Genomic DNA, 19,372 nt, shown 5'->3' with positions numbered 1-19,372 from the left:
GCTGTGCTCGCTGAGCCTGTGCTCTCCCAAGGTCACTGCGCTGGGCTGCGTTTGCTGCGGCTCTCGGCGCACAGGCAGGGCTGACGCTCGCTCAGGGATCGTGCGTGGGTTCCATCTGATGCCACCTCGTTTGCTTTGCGCTGCGATCCGATTGGCTCGGAGCGCCTGTGGGAGGTGGGTTAAGGTGCGCTCTAGGTCACAGCTGAGAGGGGGTTCAGCGCCATTTTGGGGGGAGGTGAAAAAACAGCAGCCTCGTCTGAACGCAGTGCGGAGGGGGGCGCAGTGCGTCGACACCCCAACATCGCAGCGCGCTCAGGGGTGGCTTTCCACACACTTCCTGCTGCATATAATTATCTGGACGCCTCCTTTGGGAAACGGTGGCATCACTTCCTCCATTCAGTCTAAAGAGAAGCCCTGCCTGGTGACTTCATGGCATTAACTGGAAGAGGGTCTCATTTCGGTTTATAGGAAATGGTTTGGAATACTGAGTTTACTGGAAGTGGTTTGTAATACTGAGTTTATAGGAAGTGGTTTGGAATACTGAGTGTATTGGAAGTGGTTTGGAATGCTGAGTTTATAGGAAGTGGTTTGGAATACTGAGTTTATTGGATGTGCTGTGAAATTGAAGGTTTCCAGGATGTGGTGCTGGAATATGCTGCAACATTAGGATGGCTGAAAATGTAACATAGAAAACTCCTGTTTGTAAGACCTCATTATGTATGAATTTTAAAAGATTTCTGCTTGAGGAGATGCATTTGGTAGGTGTGTTATGTCTCCTACCCCTACCGTATACAGTCTGTTTTACATCTTCTAAACTGGGAAAAACAGCATCTGTTATAGAACAACCGTGAGGCCAAAATGGTGCCATATGGAGTGTGTGGACACCATATTTCTTTACAAGCCTGCCAAGCGTTGTTATTTTTCCGTAATCCGTGTGGAATATATAGCATATTTTTCCAATTGCTTGGAAGGCTATCACTGCTGTAAAAGCTTGAAAGCTAATTGCAGGACCTTTGAATGTTGACGGTGAGGGTATATAGCTACCCAGGGGCTATTTGATGAATGCAATTGCAACAGTCTCTAAATTTCTGGCTACCGCCTAGAGGAAGCTAAAATACTATTCTTCATTGTGTTTGGAGATAATGGCTAGGATTCAATCAACATTTGTCCTGAAATACTGACTAGCATTGAAGCAATAATTCATGGTGAGTTCAGTGATCTCGAAAAAAATAAAATAAAATAACCCATCAATCTGAGTTTGTGACAAAGGGAATAAAGCTTGTGTTTGTTTTTAAGTCAAGGTTAAGGACAGGTGTTGATTGAATCCAGGTCAATGCATTGGGCATGTGTGAGTAAGTTGTTTTGAATATTGATTTTGCGATGCCCCCATCCGCCTGTCCCTGAAGACAGTTGAGGGATGACAAGAATGCTCTTAAATAAGCTTATTTCCCAGCATGCACTTTTTGTTGGAACACTAATTCAAAGGCATTGAAATGCCATAGAATGAATCATCACCCTGGCAGCAATCAATTCTCGGATAACTGTAGCTTAATGTTAATTACATTAATGTTTGACATTAACATTTGTTAACGATATAATTCAGCCTGCCTCACTGGATATGTTCATTAAATGTTCGCTAAGTATCTGACAAGATCCAAATGTTTATCTGTGCATGAGTTGTCTATTTTTGGATGAAGTAGTAGTGTGTATGTTTCTATAGGAGGAGGAGGAGCTACAGCAGTACTGTCAGGGGCTGTAGTAAGGATGCTGAGCCCTAGAAAAGAGGGAGAGCAGACGAGTGAAGGGAAGGAAGGCCAGATGACGGACAGAGTGAGGGATGGAGGGTTTATATTGAGGTGATTAATTATACAGGGCCCTCTGCAGGCACATGCTGGGGAAGAGAGAGAGAGAGGGAGAGAGAGAGAGGGAGGGAAGGACAAAGAGCGAGGGAGAGAGATGATCCACATCTCGGCGTGTGTGTGTGTGTGTGTGTGCACGCGTGAATGTGTGTGTGCGCGTGTGTGTGTGTGCATGTGTGTGTTGTGTGTGTGTGTGTGTGTGTGTGTGTGTGTGCGTGCACGTGCATACGTGTGTTGTGCGTGCGTGTGCGTACATGTGTTGTGTGTGTGTGTGTGTATGTGCATGCATGCGTTTGTTGTGTGTGTGTGTGTGTGTGCGTGCACGTGCATACGTGTGTTGTGCGTGCGTGTGCGTACATGTGTTGTGTGTGTGTGTGTGTGTGTGTATGTGCATGCACGCGTGAATGTGTGTGTGTGTGTGCGTGTGTGTGTGTGTGCATGTGTGTGTTGTGTGTGTGTGCATGTGTGTGTTGTGTGTGTGTGTGTGTGTGTGCGTGCACGTGCATACGTGTGTTGTGCGTGCGTGTGCGTGCATGTGTTGTGTGTGTGTGTGTGTGCATGCATGCGTTTGTTGTGTGTGTGTGTGCGTGCGTGCGTGTGTGTGTGTGCGTGCATGCGTTTGTTGTGTGTGTATGTGTGCGTGCAAGCACGCGTGTCAATGTGGTTACTTACCAGATGTGACATTCAGAATCTTGACTCTTGATGTTATCACATCAACAGAAGTACTGTCACCCTAACCGCAGTGGTACCCTAAACACTGTTCCCAATGCCATTTAACACAGTGATCCATAGTACTAGTCTAGCACAGTTTTCCCTGTAGTGCTATAACACACTGATCCATAGTACTAGTCTAGTACAGTTTTCCCTGTAGTGCTATAACACAGTGATCCATAGTACTAGTCTAGCACAGTTTTACCAGTAGTGCTATAACACACTGATCCATAGTACTAGTCTAGCACAGTTTTCCCTGTAGTGCTATAACACAGTGATCCATAGTGCTAGTCTAGTACAGTTTTTCCAGTAGTGCTATAAAACAGTGATCCATAGTACTAGTCTAGCACAGTTTTCCCAGTATTGCTATAACACACTGATCCATAGTACTAGTCTAGCACAGTTTTACCAGTAGTGCTATAACACAGTGATCCATAGTACTAGTCTACTCCAGTTTTCCCAGTAGTGCTATAAAACAGTGATCCATAGTACTAGTCTAGTATAGTTTTCCTTGTAGTGCTATAACACAGTGATCCAACTACTAGCCTAGTACAGTTTTCCCTGTAGTGCTATAACACACTGATCCATAGTACTAGTATAGCACAATGATCCCAGTAGTGCTAAAACACACTGGGTCACACATTACACAGCTATGTAGTCAGTTTCTCTGCTGCTACCCGCCATGTTACCCAGGGGTAGTTTGCACAGCCTCGCATTCATTTTCATTTAATTTATGTCATTTGTTGGACAGGGACCATTCACATGAGTAACATTTCAACAGTGCTAACCGCTGACCCGCTGCACCACCCACATGTGCCCAACGCATTTGGCCCTCAACCCTGTGTCACATCCCCACAAACAAGCCCCTGCTAGGCCACTGGCTACCCCGCAGCTGGCTTTGGCCAATCAGCACCGAGGCAGTCCATTAGCGGAAGGGACCTTTCACCGGCTACTTTGCATTCTCTTTATAGCCGATCCTCGTCTCCACTGCTTTGCTTCAGCGGTGCTCTGTGGGGCTGCCAGCGGGGCCAGGATGTAAAATGCCACCGGACCACCGCCCGGGCCAGCGGCGGGCTGGTAGCGGGCATCCGTATGAGTTAGCGCAGCGCCGGCCCGGCGCTGTACAGATCTGACTCCTGGCCTTGGTGCGAACAAACACATCCAGTGAGTTACCCATGATCCTAAGCCACGAGTTACCCATGATCCAAAGCCACTGCCGGAGGCGTCAAAGCTGTCAAAATTTTATGCCCCCCCCCCCCCCCCCTCGCTGACCTTTCAAAGTTACTGCGCCGTGTGTTGCAGCTTACCACCAGGGGGAGCCCACTGCAGGTAATGCAGAATCAGTGTATCGTTCTGCCCCTTTATGTTGCTATGTTACCCTTCAGGAAAAGTTGTTTGTCGCTGCATAAGGCAATGAAATGTGTGCTCTCGTGAATCTGACTTCTGGAGTGTTACTGCCCACATTTTAATTACTCAGCAGGTGGCCTACCGTTACAAATGGCTGGACTTCTGGTGTACGTCAACAAATGCGAATGTTGAATGATGCTAGCCTGCTGCGATGGTTTGCTGTTTTCTGAATAGACTGGGAGCGTAGTGCCCTAACTGAAACTGGTCGTATCATGAGTTATTTTTTAGAAATTCCCCTCAGTTCAGTTTCTCATTGGAGGACAGAGGCAGCAGTAGTCATCCTACAGTGTGGTTTCTCATTGGTGGACTGAAGCAGCAGTGATCCCACAGTATGGTTTCTCATTGGTGGACTGAAGCAGCAGTGATCCCACAGTGTGGTTTCTCATTGGTGGATTGAGGCAGCGGTGATCCTACACTGTAGTTTATCTACATTATTGCTTTCTGTAAGTGTTGTTTTTATGGTGATATAAAATGGTATAGTTCCTGCAGTCTGTACTTGCATATGCACACACACGCATACACACTAAAATGGACATAATCAGGGGGTAATGGGTGTATAGAGATACCTGTAATTAATTTTATGTTGACCACAGGTGACCTCCGATGGCCCTAGATCACCATGGGGCAAAAGTATATTGGCCAAATTTTTCAGGATGTGCCCTGCTATAGCCAAACAGATTCCGACAGTACAAACTTATGGTTGTAAATATTTCACGTTGTAAAAGTTTTAAAAAGTCATATTCATGTTCAGAAAGAACTCCTGAAAACGTGTGTGTGTGGATATATGCACAATATACAGTTAAAATTACTGGAACAGTGACATGATTTTTTGTTGTTTCGGCTCTGTACTTTGGCACACTGTATTTGAAATAAAACTGTGAATATGAGGCTGAAGTGCAGACTGTCAGCTTTAATTTGAGGCTATTTACATCCACATCGGATGACCAGTGTTATAATTTCAGCCATTTTGTGCATAGTCCCCCATTTCAGGGGAGCAAAAGTAATTGGACAGATTTACACAATATGAAATAAAGTCACCATATTTAGTGCTTACTTGTAAATCCTTCACATTCTGTGACTGCCCAAAGTCCTTACCTTCTGTCTTGTCTTCAGCAAGTGAAATCCTTGTTCAGTTTGATTCAGGATGGGTGATCAACTTGGAAAGCCAAGAATATTCCACTTTTTGGCCCTGAAATCTCATTGGTTGCTGCAACAGTGTGTTTGGGGTCATTGTCCTGCTGCAGCGTGAAGCACTGTCCAATGAGTGTTGAGGCATTTGGCTGGATCTGAGCAGATAAGATGTTTCTGTACACTTCAGATGTAATGCTGCTGCTGCCGTCAGCAGTCACATGGCGGCAGTGTAGTATAATGGATAAGGAGTTGGTCTTGTAACCTAAAGGTCGCAGGTTTGATTCCCCAGTAGGACAATCAATCAATCAATCAATCAAACACTGCCGTTGTATCCTTGAGCAAGGTACTTAACCTGCATTGCTCCAGTATGTATATCCAGCTGTATAATTTGATACAGTGTAAGTCGCTCTGGATAAGAGTGTCTGCTAAATGCCTGTAAACTAAACATCACCAATGAAGACCAGTGAGCCAGTTCCAGTGGCAGCCGTACATGCGCAAACCGTAACACTCCCTCCACAGTTGGAGGGGAGTGCTTTGGATTATGAGCAGTTCCTTTCTTTGTCCACACTTTCCTCTTTCCATCACTTTGCTAGAGGTTAACACTCTTCTCAGTTGTCCACAAGAATTTGTTCCAGAACTCTTCAGTTTTTGTATGTACTTTTGTTTTTTGTTTTTGTAAACTGTAACCTGGCTGTTCCATTCTTCAAGCTCACCAGTGGTTTCCATCTTGTGGTGAACCCCCTGAAGTTGTGCTGGCGTAGTCTTCTCTTTATGGTAGTCTTTGACACGTATATGCCTAATTGCCTATATCTTGGAGAGTGTTCTTCGTCTGTTTGACAGTTGATAAGGGGTTTTTCTTCACAGCTGAATGTTCCTAGGTCATCTACTACAGTTGTCTTCTGTGGGCTACAAGGTAATTTGCTATTGCTGACCTCACCAGTGCATTCTTGTTTCCTCACAATGTATCAAGCAGTTCATATTGACCCACCCAATGTTTTGGCTATGTCTCGGTTTTTTCAGGTTTTTCAACCTCACAATGGCCTGCTTTACTGGCTGTTACACTTATTTGGTCCTCATGTTGAGAGACAACAGCAACAGATTCCAGATGCAAATTCCACACCTAGCTTTTTGACCTTTTGTTAGCTTTCCTGGGCAAAGACACAGCTGGCCAAGAAACAGCTGAGCAGCTAATTGAACACTTGCTTTTGCTCCCCTAAAATGGGGTGCCTGTTTATAAAAAGGGCTGTAATTCCTTCATGGATCACCCCCATATGGATGTATATACCCTCAAATTAAAGCCGACAGTCTTTATCCTTGGGTTCATTGTTTTACTTCAAATCCAATGTGCTGGTGTACAGAGTGGTCAAAATGGTCATTGTCCCATTATGTTTACATTTATCTGTATTTGTGTTTGTGTCAATGTGTGTGTGAATATTTGCATGTCTGCACGTGTAAATGTGTGTGTGCAGCATGCCAGTAGACTTAGAAAGGCCTGCAGTCTTTTCAGACCAAAGCAGTGTTTAATTTGTGCCAGAGAAAGACTGAGTTCCCACTGCCACACCTCTGGAATTTTGGTTGACCGCTCTTTGGGATGTCCGAGATCAGGATCTCTTCATCACGAGGCAAATATAATAATAGCCTGTGTTGCATTAAAAAAAATCTTTCTATCCACTTAAATTCATTGCAGCTTGGAGCACATTGACTCATTTACGCAATTCACACCTAGTATTTTTGCAGTGGTTTGAAGAGTGAATTTTGAGTTATGTATATGAATCACAGTCATGCACGTAACCAACTTCCTGAAAAATGTGCCTGAGTCACAGTATTAAAAATGAGAGCAATTACATTTGCCCCGATATATGACTTATGCCGGACTCTGAACACAACGAAAGTTACTTACCTTCTTATCTATGCAATCTGGCGAGTAAATAATTCCATTGTCAGGAATTGTTACCGTGGGTAGTTAAACTGAAAGTATATGGCAATTCCCTTCTCGAAAGTAAACTGAACATTTGATAATTCGTTAAATGTAATACGAAGCCTACCATTAAAGTTTTCTTTGTCATTAAACCAACATTTTAAACACATTTTATTGCTTCTTCTTCGAGATTTTGATTTAGTTTTTGTTGGCCGAGTATCGTAATTCTCCCGTTTCACTTATTTTTTCTTTTATAAGCCATATAAAAGATGTGACATAATTTCATGATTATCCAAGGGAATAACACATTGAATTTCCCTGGTGAAAAAACTGTCATAATTGTGATAAAAATAACTTTTTATCCAACTGTATCCCAGGAATGTGGGTCAGAAATAACGGGATGGAGGAACTGGGTGCGAGATGAGTGCTGGAGCGCTGGAGGCAGCAGGAACGGGTTAATTGGAACAGGCTCGTGTTGTGTTGTTGCCGTGACTGCTGTGTCACGCTGTCTCGCGCAGCCCCTGGCGTGTTGTAGATCCACGGCGCAGAGGGAAAGATCGCGGAGAAAGAAAGAGAGAACGAGAGATAGAGAAGGAGAGAGGTGTTAGGAGATGAGAGGCGCACAGTGCGCGATGCGATCATGTGTCTCCTCTCTCTAATAATGGCGATACCTGGACTTACTAATCATGCGGATTAAAACGAAAGCGTTGCACACGCCCCCTAGAAGCTGTCGCTGTTCAACCCAAAATCAATGAGTAAACAGAGGAACGGTTACGATTACGGTTCCGTGCTTGTACGTGGGTCGCCAACGATGTGGTGCATTAACTGCGCGTCTGACAAGACTCCAGCGATTCTGCACAACAAGCTTGTGTACTGGTAAGAGATCTTGATGCGTTTGTTTCTCCAGTAGTCAGCAACTGACCAAGTAGTCCGCTAGCTTACCGATTACCGAATCTATTTGATTTTAAGACTGCATCCTGTGCGCCTTGCTTTCTAGCAGCTATTGAACATATTGCTTTATTGGCATCGCGCTGTAGTCTTAAATTATTTACGAATGTATTATTAATGCGTTTATTTATTTATTAATTGCCGTTCATACTGATTTATCTGTGCTTCTGTTAGCTTCAGGATTTTTACTGAATGCGAGAGCGCAGTCCAGCTGTATTAAAATTAAAATAAAAACTTGTGTGTCAGCGAGCTCCGTGAAATGTTAACTGGTGTCATAGCCGTTACAGTAATGACGAGCGCCTTGCTGAAGACATAGTGCGTCTGTAGAGCGCCTGCTGCCGACGCGCTCGCCGTGGACAGAAATCACTTCAGCGGCGTGTCGTGTGAAGCCACGCACTGATCCTGTCGAGAATCATATTACATATTTGTGTTCCTTTCAAACTGTTTTTAAGATGAAGGATTCTCTTCGTTTACATAATCGTGCGCACTGTAAATATAAGAAAATAAACTGGAGCACTTTGACGCAGAACACGGGGACGCCATAGCGTGGGATTATCATCATCGTAACTCACTGCGATTCAAGATGTGCATCATTTAACGATCAGATTATAAAGACATCACAGTTTTGTATATCAGTCTTTAACTGTCATTAAAATTGAGTGATTGTTTATCCTGCAATATAACCATTGTTGTCCACAGTGTGTCAAAGTATGGGCGCTATGATTTGGCGTTATATATCAGGGTTCATGCTGAATTATTATTATGATTTATGAATGGGATTATCGTAAGGCATGCTGAATTGTTAAAACTTATATTTTTGTGCCCGACCGTTGAGTGTTTCTGTAGCGGATTTCAACTGCAGTGGCCGTTCAGGGTTGTAAACGGTGTCCCTACAGGACCTGTAGCAGCATGTGGGGAAGTGCATGCTGTCATATAGTCGTGGGGATGTGTGCATTAGTTAGTGAGACTCTTTGGACCTGTGTCACAGTGTACAAAAGAAGCTCCCTTCTCTTCACCGTGTCCTCGTTTGCTTTCTGAAGTGCTGCACTCAGGTGAGGTGTTGTAGTCCGGATTATGTATTACCCTGTGCTGTTTTATCGTAGTTTAACGTCGTAGACTAGCACTCCAATGCAATTTCCGTCACAAATGTCAGGCCTTTATGGACCTTGGCAACTTCACTAATCAATCCCCAGTGGATTGTCATTATATTTAAAATGCTATTTCATATTTCTGTTTTATGGTGGTTTTTTTCCACGATTCTGTTTGAAAAGCAATGTGATCTGAAAATCCTGAGATAATTTGAACCTGCCGGGTTCCATCAACATGGATTTGTGTGCGTGGTGGAGTGGACACTGCACTGAAAATGCTGTGTCTGCACAGTCAGTCTTATTCATTCACCTGACAGATTTTTAAGTGCTGACAGTTGCTTTTATGTTTGTTTGTTTTTTTTTTTGTCCAGGAGTACATTATGTGATTAGAAGACCATCAGATAATGTGATTATAGGTCCCAGTGCGATTCCCATCTTGTAGGTAAATTGAAACTGCAGATAATGTTATTTGGGAAGCTGCAATTTCGCTTTAATTTGCTTTAGGAAGGTTAGTGTCCACCCTGATCAGTGCTTGTACAGGAAGCGTGGACTGTACTGTAATTTTAATGGCTGTGTCCTCTACAAACGTTTCTGTTTCGCTTCCCAGAACAAGGAATTCCTGATGCGTTTCAGTTTTAAATTGGGAATTCAATCTAATTTTAGAGCAAATGATTCCTCGACAGCACTATTACAAAAAAGCCAAGCGCGGGACATGTTCAGTGATCGAGGCTGGTTCAGAGGCAGTGTTTTTATTGACCTGATGAAGACGTGTGTCCTGGTGGATGAGAGTGGAATGGATCTCTGTTCCTGAAAAAACTGTAACGGGTTCCCGCCTGTGGCTTCAAAAGGTGTGTTTCAATTTTAAAAAGCTTACACGTGCGTACCGCAGAGCTCAGCGCTGTGACCTTGGCTGATTGGTTTTTCGTAACTTTCTAAACGATTCAGTGAATTTGAGTTAAAACCACATGGATCCGCATACACACTTATACGCATACAGTTAGTGAACAGACATCTGCAAGTGTAATGCCACTTAACAGGGTATTGGGCCACTTTTTTTTTTACACGTGAATTGAAATATTTCACGTGTGAAAAGTAAATTGGTCACGGTGAGTCATTTGCATGTTCACACTTTCACGCGTCACTGACTTTTTAAAACGTCAACTGCAGTTTTCACATGTGGAAACAAAACGTGTGACCCTGACATAGCACGGGTTACCTTTTCCCGTTCTCATCAAGTGGGATTGTTTTTATAATTCACATGTGGGTTCATATATTCAGTGTTCATATGTGTGCTCATATATTCAGTGTTCACGTGTGTGTTCATATATTCAGTGTTCATATGTGGGTTCATATATTCAGTGTTCACATGTGTGTTCATATTCAGTGTTCACATGTGTGTTCATATTCAGTGTTCATATGTGTGCTTATATTCAGTGTTCTCATGTGTTCATATTCAGTGTTCACATGTGTGCTCATATTCAATGTTCACGTGTGCTCATATTGAGTGTTCACATGTGTGCTCATATTCAGTGTTCATGTGTGCTCATATTCAGTGTTCATGTGTGCTCATATTCAGTGTTCACATGTGTGCTCATATTCAGTGTTCACGTGTGTTCATATTCAGTGTTCACATGTGGTTTCTGAACACATGAATTTTTCGTTACGTATAGCCCAGACATTGCAGGGTCTGTAGAGACGCTTGTCATTGGCTGACACAGGTGGCTTTCAGCCACCAGTAATATGGTGGGGTAAGACATGCCAGGGTCCCTTAGAGGTCCTGCTATGTGCAGGGGTGGGGGGTGGGGGGGGGCACATGCGCCTCAGCTACAGTGCGGGTGTGGCTGGCTTTGGGGCAGGACGAGGGGTGCGATTGGTGATTCCAAATCCAGATAAAAGGGGGCGATTTCGGTTTGAAAAAGAAAGGTCAGTTGTTATCTTGGGTTACGGTCCAGATAATAGAATGTTTTTGCATTTTACACGAGGGGAATATTAGTAAATCAACAGCTACAGTCAGTCTGAGACTGTGGGGATGTGATATACCTAAATGTTTAAATAAAGTCATTTTTGCCTTCAAAAATGGCAAATGCAGCATCACTTCCAGCACACCTTCTGTGTGCACACGTCTGGCTGAATCTGTCGTCTTCATCACGCTCTGATTGGCTGTGCCAAACAGGGCTCACTCGATCACAGATTTATGAAGACGTTCTTAAAATAAAGACGCTACTAACCAATCAGAAACATGGAAACAATAACCAAGGCAAATGAGCTGTACTTTACATCAGTATAGCCTGAGGCAGGGACATTACTGTGGGTTTACTGCATGCAGATGCATGTGTTTGTGTGTACTGTGTGTGTGTGTGTGTGTGTGTGTGTGTGTGTACAGTGCATGTGTTTGTGTGTACTGTGTGTGTGTGTGTGTGTGTGTGTGTGTACAGTGCATGTGTTTGTGTGTACTGTGTGTGTGTGTGTGTGTGTGTGTACAGTGCATGTGTTTGTGTGTACTGTGTGTGTGTGTGTGTGTGTGTACAGTGGATGTGTTTGTGTGTACTGTATGTGTCTTTGTGTAGTGTGAGTGTTAATAATTGGGTATATAGTGTGATTGGGTGTCTATATTTTGGGTTTACAGTGTGCTTGAGTGTGTGCATATTTGGGTGTAGTGTGATTGGGTGTCTATATTTTGAGTGTACAGTATGCTTGGGTGTTTGCATATTTGGATGTACAGTGTGCTTGGGTGTGTGCATATTTGGGTGTAGTGTGCATTGGTGTGTGTATATTTTGATATGTAGTGTACATGTAGATTGTATGTACAGGATGTATGTACAGGTATGTGTATATTTGGGTGTATAAGCCTCTGTGGATGCTGGTTTTCATTCCAACCAAAATTTAAATCCCAGAATTTTAGCAAGCTTTTAACTTTTCTTATTCAAGTGCTTTTCATGTTTAGAGGGATTATTTACCCTGTTAAGCGGCATTATGTCAGAAATAGCTGTGCATACCAGGAAGAATAAAAGTCCCATGCTCTCATTATGCTTGTTGTGCTATATTGTGAACTACTGCATAAAGAGGAGTTCCAGAATTATTTAACTGATCGTGTTAAAGACAGAGGCTAATCAACAGGCTCCTAATTGGTGAAGGTGGGCCACTCGTGGCCACTAAAAATAACCATTTGATAATAAAGATAATGAAGAATTCAAAGACAGAGCAAATGATAATGAGCCAAACCTGCAATGTGTTAATAAATGTAAGAGAAAATACATTTACTTGACCGTGTGTTCAGCAACCTAATTGTAAGCCTGTTGATTCCCCTCAGTTGTGGATTTGATCAGCGTTTGATCATTTTTGTTTCCTCTTTTCATACAGATGTTTGCAATATAGCATCATGGGACTTGTATCTCACTATCATGCATAATAGCATGACTAGAGTAAAGTGTGCTCGAGTGTACTATATGTATATTTGGGTGTATAGTGTGCTTGGGTGTGTGCATATTTGGGTATGTGTATATTTGGGTGTATAGTGGATTTGGGTGTGTGTATATTTGGGTGTGTGTATATTTGGGTGTACAGGGTATTTGGGTGTGTGTATATTTGGGTGTACAGGGTATTTGGGTGTGTGCATATTTGGGTGTATAGTGTGCTTGGGTGTGTGTATATTTGGGTATGTGTATATTTGGGTGTATAGTGTGCTTGGGTGTGTGTATATTTGGGTATGTGTATATTTGGGTGTATAGTGTGTTTGGGTATGTGTATATTTGGGTGTATAGTGTGTTTGGGTGTGTGTATATTTGGGTGTATAGTGTGTTTGGGTATGTGTATATTTTGTAACGACTGGTGAAATCACTGGCAAGAGGACTCAATCGCACGACTCAGAGACAGAATTCTTGATCCAAAAACAGTCTTTACTTGTAAAGGCTCGGTACACAGGGAGTCAGTCAGATGATCAGGCAAACAAATCCGGCAAGGAGAAGACAAAGGTGAGGTCCGGGAAAACAATGCAGAGAATCAAAAACACCAGGAGAACAAGACACTAGGAAAAAGGCTGGAACGCTTGATACAGAGAGCAAAGACGAACTGGCACTGAGAGAGGGGAACACACAGACTAAATACACCAGGAAGATAACGAGGGACAGGTGAAACTAATCGGGGCGCGGTAGGCAATCACACAGGCGGGAAACACACAAGGGCAGGAAGTGAAGTTTCTGAAACGAGACAAGGAGGTGAGTATTGCAAAATAAAACAGGAAATGATGAATGAATGACAAGGACGTGAGTATTTCAAAATAAATGGTGAAACGATGACTGACATGAAACAATGAAAAACACCTAGGGAGCAGGGCGGGACATCACATATTTGAGTGTACAGTATATTTGGGTGTATATTGTGCTTGGGTGTGTGTATATTTGGGTGTATAGTGGATTTGGGTATGTGTATATTTGGGTGTGTATATATATGGGTGTATAGTGTGCTCAGGTGTGTGTATATTTGGGTGTGGTATGTTTGGGTGTGTGCAGATTCTGGTATATAGTATTGGGTATGTGTATATTTTGGCATGTGAATATTTGGGTGTATAGTATGCTTGGGTATGTGTATATTTGGGTGTATAGTGTGCCTGGGTATGTGTATATTTGGGCGTATAGTGTGCTTGGATGTGTGCATATTTGGGTGTATAGTGTGCTTGGGTGTGTGTGTATATTTGGGTGTATTGGGTGTGTGTATATCTTGGTGTATAGTGTGTTTGGTTATAATGTGTATATGCATTTCTCTCCCTTTCTTGTTTGTCCTTTCTTAATTTCAGTCACTTAAATTCACTAGAAACCATGGTTACATTGCAACAGAGCGATGGAGAGGAAGAGAGTGGAAAGGATACAAAAGTTAAAATGGAATGGAGAGAGAGAAAGAGAGACTTATCTTTGCATCAGAAGATCACCTGTATGTTACACTGTGGTATTTATAGATTAGCCTGTTTAAACCTACGGAGAATTAGTTCAGTAGCAGCGTGTTTTATAAGTGGTTTTAGTGGATGTGCTCATTACGGACATTGCATCTGTAAGCCTGTGAGCTTGTACAATTGATACTGTCAGTGAAATGTGTGTGAGCAGTTTTAACACTTCAGACTGACAGCAGGAGCAGAGTCCTTATTTGATGACACCGGACACAAAATGGATGATATTCATTGCTACGTGAAGAGCTTGAGAAGTTGATTCGCGGAATATGACTTTATTCCTGACAAAGTGGGTTAGTGCCCACTAGTCCTTGGCCTTCTAGCTTCCTTGGCCTTTTTAAGTTTTCTTGATGACCTTTGTATGACCTCTGCTTCAAGTTTTAGGGCAGCAGTGTAGTATAATGGGTAAGGAGTTGGTCTTGTAACCTAAAGGTCAAAGGTTCGAATCCCTGCTAGGACACTGCTATTGTACCCTTGAGTAAGGTACTTAACCTGCATTGCTCCAGTATATATCCAGTTGTGTAAATGGATACAATGTAAGTCGCCCTGGATAAGAGCATCTGCTAAATGCCTGTAATGTAATGTAAGTTTGTTTTTATCAGACTTAGGTTTGGGGTCAGTGCAGTGTGAGGTCAGTGCTGTGTTACTTTGTGAGTATCATTTGTGAATAAATCAGTGTTCAGTTGCTATTCCTGATTAATCACAAAATCTTGAAGGCAGAATTCCATTTTCAGGTGAAGATTCAAACATTATCTGCCAGTGCTCAAGTAAATGATGTCCACGCTAGCCACACTTGTTGGGTTAATAATTGTGCAGCTGCCGTGACATGTTTTGCCTGAAACAAAGGTAAGATTAGTTAGCGAGTTGAGAATGAAGAATATCTGGGAACCGTTTGATCAACTGAGACCTCTACCGTTGAATCATCCTGCTGAAAATTCCGGCATAATCCAGCCTACACTGGTCAAGCTGGTTTTAGCTGGTCGGCCAGCTGTTCACCAGCTGACCAGCCTGTAGTCCGCTTGTCCACCAGTATGACCACCAGCTTATTCTACCTGCTTAACCAGCTTTGTCCAGCTAGAGACCAGCTTTGACCAGCCACAGACCAGCTATGACCATCCGGACGTGTTGAAAACTCTGTTTAAACCGTCTTAAACCAGCTTAAAATCTCGGCTAGTCTTTGTCCATGGCCTTGCCAAACAAAAACAAAACTTTTCTCAGTTTCATGTTTGACACAAACAAATCCAAAATAATGTGAAACTCCATTGGCAATGTAGCAATCTACATCAGTGTTTTGACTATTGTGGGCAACAATTTCCTTCCAAGCATTTTACTTCTTTCCCTGTAACAGAAAGTAAAGGCAACATAACTGAAATGAAGTAATAACATTCTCTGGCCATTTGTGGACAGATCTTTGATAACAAACCGCACGCCAGGCCAGGCTTGATAGATGATACTTGTACCACATCCTGTCGGCAGGCAGGCTTGACATATCAATTCAAACTGACAATTTTCAAACAAAGCCTTTGCAGTGGATTCAAACTGAGGATGCAATGGATACTGCAAACCTGTGAGTTGAAAACATATTTGGTGAAAAAAATCAATATTAATGAAAACACAGCACTAACCCAGACCTCATACAGCACTGACCCCAAGTACACAACACTGACCCCAAACTTTGCACAAACCTGGCCCCATACCTCATAGGTTTGCTGTATGCAGTATGAGGTTTGGGGTCAGTGGTGTATGAGGTTTTGGGGTCAGTGCTGTGTGCTTGTGGTCAGTGCTGTATGAGGTTTTGGGTCAGTGCTGCATGAGGTTTGGGGTCAGTGCTGTATGAGGTTTGGTCAGTGCTGTGTGTTTGGTCTCAGTGCTGTATGAGGTTTGGATTAGTGTTGTATGAGGTTTGGGGTCAGTGTTGTGTGTTTGGGCTCAGTACTGTTACTGTATGAGGTTTGGTCAGTGCTGTGTGTTTGATCTCAGTGCTGTATGAGGTTTGGATTAGTGCTGTATGAGGTTTGGGGTCAGTGCTGTGTGTTTGTGGTCAGTACTGTAAGAGGTTTGGGGTCAGTGCTGTATGAGGTTTGGGGTCAGTGCTGTGTGTTTGTGGTCAGTGCTGTAAGAGGTTTGGGGTCAGTGCCGTATGAGGTTTGGGGTCAGTACTGTATGAGGTTTTGTCAGTGCTATGTGTTTGGGGTCAGTGTTGTATGAGGTTTGGGGTCAGTGCTGTGTGTTTGGGGTCAGTGCTGTATGAAGTTTGGATTACTTCTATATGAGGTTTGGGGTCAGTGCTGTGTGAGGTTTGGATTAGTGCTGTATGAGGTTTAGTCAGTGCTGTGTGTTAGTGGTCAGTTCTGTATGAGGTTTGGTCAGTGCTGTGTGTTTGGGGTCAGTGCTGAATGAAGTTTGGGGTCAGTGCTGTATGAAGTTTGCGATCAGTGCTGTTTGAGGTTTGGGGTCAGTGCTGTGTTTTTGGGGTCAATGCTGTATGGGGTTTTGTGTCAGTGCTGTGTGTTTGGGGTCAGTGCTGTATGGGGTTTAGGGTCAGTGCTGTATGAGGTTTGGGGTCAGTGCTGTATGAAGTTTGGGGTCAGTGCTGTATGAGGTTTGGGGTCAGTGCTGTGTGTTTGGGGTCAGTGTTGTATGAGGTTTGGGGTCAGTGCTGTATGAGGTTTGGGGTCAGTGCTATATGAGATTTGGGGTCAGTGCTGTATGAGGTTTGGTCAGTGCTGTGTGTTTGGGGTCAGTGCTATATGAGGTTTGGGGTCAGTGCTGTATGAGGTTTGGTCAGTGCTGTGTGTTTGGGGTCAGTGCTGTATGAGGTTTGGTCAGTGCTGTGTGTTTGGGGTCAGTGCTATATGAGGTTTGGGGTCAGTGCTGTGTGTGTGAGGGTGTTATTACTGCTGTATGATGCAGTGTGGGGGTGTTATTACTGTTGTATGAGGTAGTGTGAGAATCACAGAGCAGTGTTGAGTGAAATCACAGAGCAGTGCTGAGTGCAGTGTGCTCAGGGCTTGGCTGTAGCACCTGCCATTGGAGTCCTTAGTTAGCGAGTCTGTGTCATGAGTGGATACATTCGCACTGCAGCCTGTTTTATAGATTCCTCTTAAAAGGGAGAGTCTTAAAGAGAAGGGTGTAAGCACAATGACTGCGCATTACCATAGCAACACTGTCGTTTAACACGGCAGATCAAAAGGATGGTGCGGTTACCGAAATTGAGGCTGCACTATGGGATATCAGCTGCTCTCAGGCTGACTAAGAGACGGAGGCGGGGTCGGGGGAGAGATGGAGAGTGGGAGATAGAGAGGGCTTCCTTTAGCTCAAACACAGGGCCCCAGTGTGCTGTGTCCTGGCTGGACACTGTGGAATAACTGAACAGGAGACGTGATTCACTTGCGCTGCTACAGAGGCGGTAGGGTTGTGTGTGCGCATATGTGCGTGCGTGTATGTGTCCGGGTGTTTGTCAGTTGTACATGCGCGCATATGGATGAATGTGTGTGTGTTTAGGTTTGTGTGTGTGTGTCTGTGTGTGAGAGAGAGATTGCTTATATTTATGTAAAGCACACTGGGTTGCCTCTATGTATGAAGTGTGCTATAGAAATAAATGATTGATTGATTGATTGATTGATTGATTGATGTATGTGTGTTTATATGAGGTTTAGCTGTATGTGTGTGGGTTTGTTTGAGGTGTGTTTGTATTAGAATGTGTGTGTGTGTGTGTGTGTGTTTATTTGTGTGAGAGTGTTGTATAAGGTGTATGTGTGTTTGTGTGAGAGTTTGCTTATGTATGTGTTTCTATATGAAGTGTAGCTGTATGTTAGTGTCTGTGGGTTTGTATTGGAATGTGTGTGTGTGTTAGTGTGTGTGGGTTTGTATTGAAATGTGTGTGTTTGTGTGTGTGTGTGTGTGTATGTCTGTTTGTATTGGAATGTATGTGTGTATTTGTGTGTGTGTGTTTGTATTGGAATGTGTGTATGTGTGTGTAGGTTTGTATTGGACTGTGTGTGTGTGTGTGTGTGTGTGTGTGTGTATGTGTGTGTGTGTTTTGGAGTGTGTGTGGGTGTGTGTATTGGAGTGTCTGTGTGTGTGTGTGTGTGTGTGTATTGGAGTGTGTGTGTGTGTGTGAGTCTGTGTGTGTGTGTATTGGAGTGTGTGTGTGTGTGTGTGTGTGTGTATTGGAATGTGTGAGTGTGTGTGTGTGTGTGTGTGTGTATTGGAGTGTGTGTGTGTGTGTGTGTGTTGGAGTGTGTGTGTGTGTGCGTGCGTGTGTGTGTGTGTGTGTGTGTTGGAGTGTGTGTGTGTGTGTGCGTGCGTGTGTGTGTGTGTGTGTGTGTGTTGGAGTGTGTGTGTGTGTGTGTGTGTGTGTGTGTGTGTTGGAGTGTGTGTGTATAATGGAACGTGAGGGAATGGAGCTGGAGGTGTCAGAGCTCCTGCTGATTCCAGTGATGACTCATAGTCATGTGACTTAGAGCAAAAAGCTGTCACCCGCCATGGTGTCTGGCTGCAGCGTGCTCCGGCCCTCCCCCCCCCTCCTCCCGCACCCCCACACCCCCTTACCCCAGCCCCGGCTCGGTCTCACCTACCACTGCAGCCACGGTTACATTTATACTTCAGCCGTAACTGTGACGGTTGTGATGTCATAGCACATGATTCAATTTCCCGAGTGGAAAAAAAAAATGGATGTGATCACGAGACAATGTGCCTGACGGTGTGCAGATCTGCTTTTTACAAAATGGCCGCCCGTTCCTCTCACGCTTGCACACGCTTCTAATTCGGTGTGCAATTCTCTTCAGTCAGTGATCACAGCCTGTGACACGAAGACAATTAGCAGTTAAAGGTGGACCTGTTAATAGGATCACAAAAAAAGAATTGGTTGGAAATTGAAGGCACAGGATTGTGTCCCTTAACGCATCTAAAAGTATTTCATTAAAGTAAAGAAGTTCGTGGTGAAGATGAAGATTCATATTCTCACTCTGTGACTCTCTGTGACCGACGACACCCCCCCCCCCCCCACCCCCCCCTCCTTTCTCCGCCCCTCAGTGTGGACACGGAGGCCGGAAGTTTTTCGGACAGTCCCTGCAGCCAGGCCCCCTACCTCCGAAGTGCAGACCCCCACCGGGATGGCGGTGGCCCCCCGGGGTCCCGCGGCCCCCCTGTGGCCCCACCCAGCCCGGCCAGCCTGGCGTGGGCCCAGCGCACGCGGAACCAGCCCGCTAGCCTGGCGCTACGCAAACAGGAGGAGGAGGAGAACAAGCGCTGCAAAGCCCTCTCGGACAGCTATGAGCTCTCCACCGACATGCAGGATAAGAAGGTACTGTCTCCCCACACTCATCTAACCCACCGTTTGTCTAACCCGAACCCTAACCCTAACAAG

At 44.1% G+C, this 19,372-nt stretch overlaps 1 protein-coding gene across 1 annotated transcript in view; it reads left to right on the top strand.

Annotated features, from left to right (window-relative positions):
- Positions 1 to 19,372, top strand: part of LOC118208041 (IQ motif and SEC7 domain-containing protein 1-like) — a 62,270-nt gene that overhangs the window by 25,542 nt on the left and 17,356 nt on the right. The window contains exon 4 of the mRNA XM_035382303.1: positions 19,039 to 19,309. Coding sequence (XP_035238194.1) covers positions 19,039 to 19,309 — 271 coding nt within the window. The remainder of the gene's footprint in view (positions 1 to 19,038; positions 19,310 to 19,372) is intronic.

Source organism: Anguilla anguilla, chromosome 11, assembly GCF_013347855.1.
Source record: "Anguilla anguilla isolate fAngAng1 chromosome 11, fAngAng1.pri, whole genome shotgun sequence".
NCBI classification, from domain to species: domain Eukaryota; kingdom Metazoa; phylum Chordata; class Actinopteri; order Anguilliformes; family Anguillidae; genus Anguilla; species Anguilla anguilla.
This window is presented reverse-complemented; position numbering and strand designations above follow the sequence as displayed.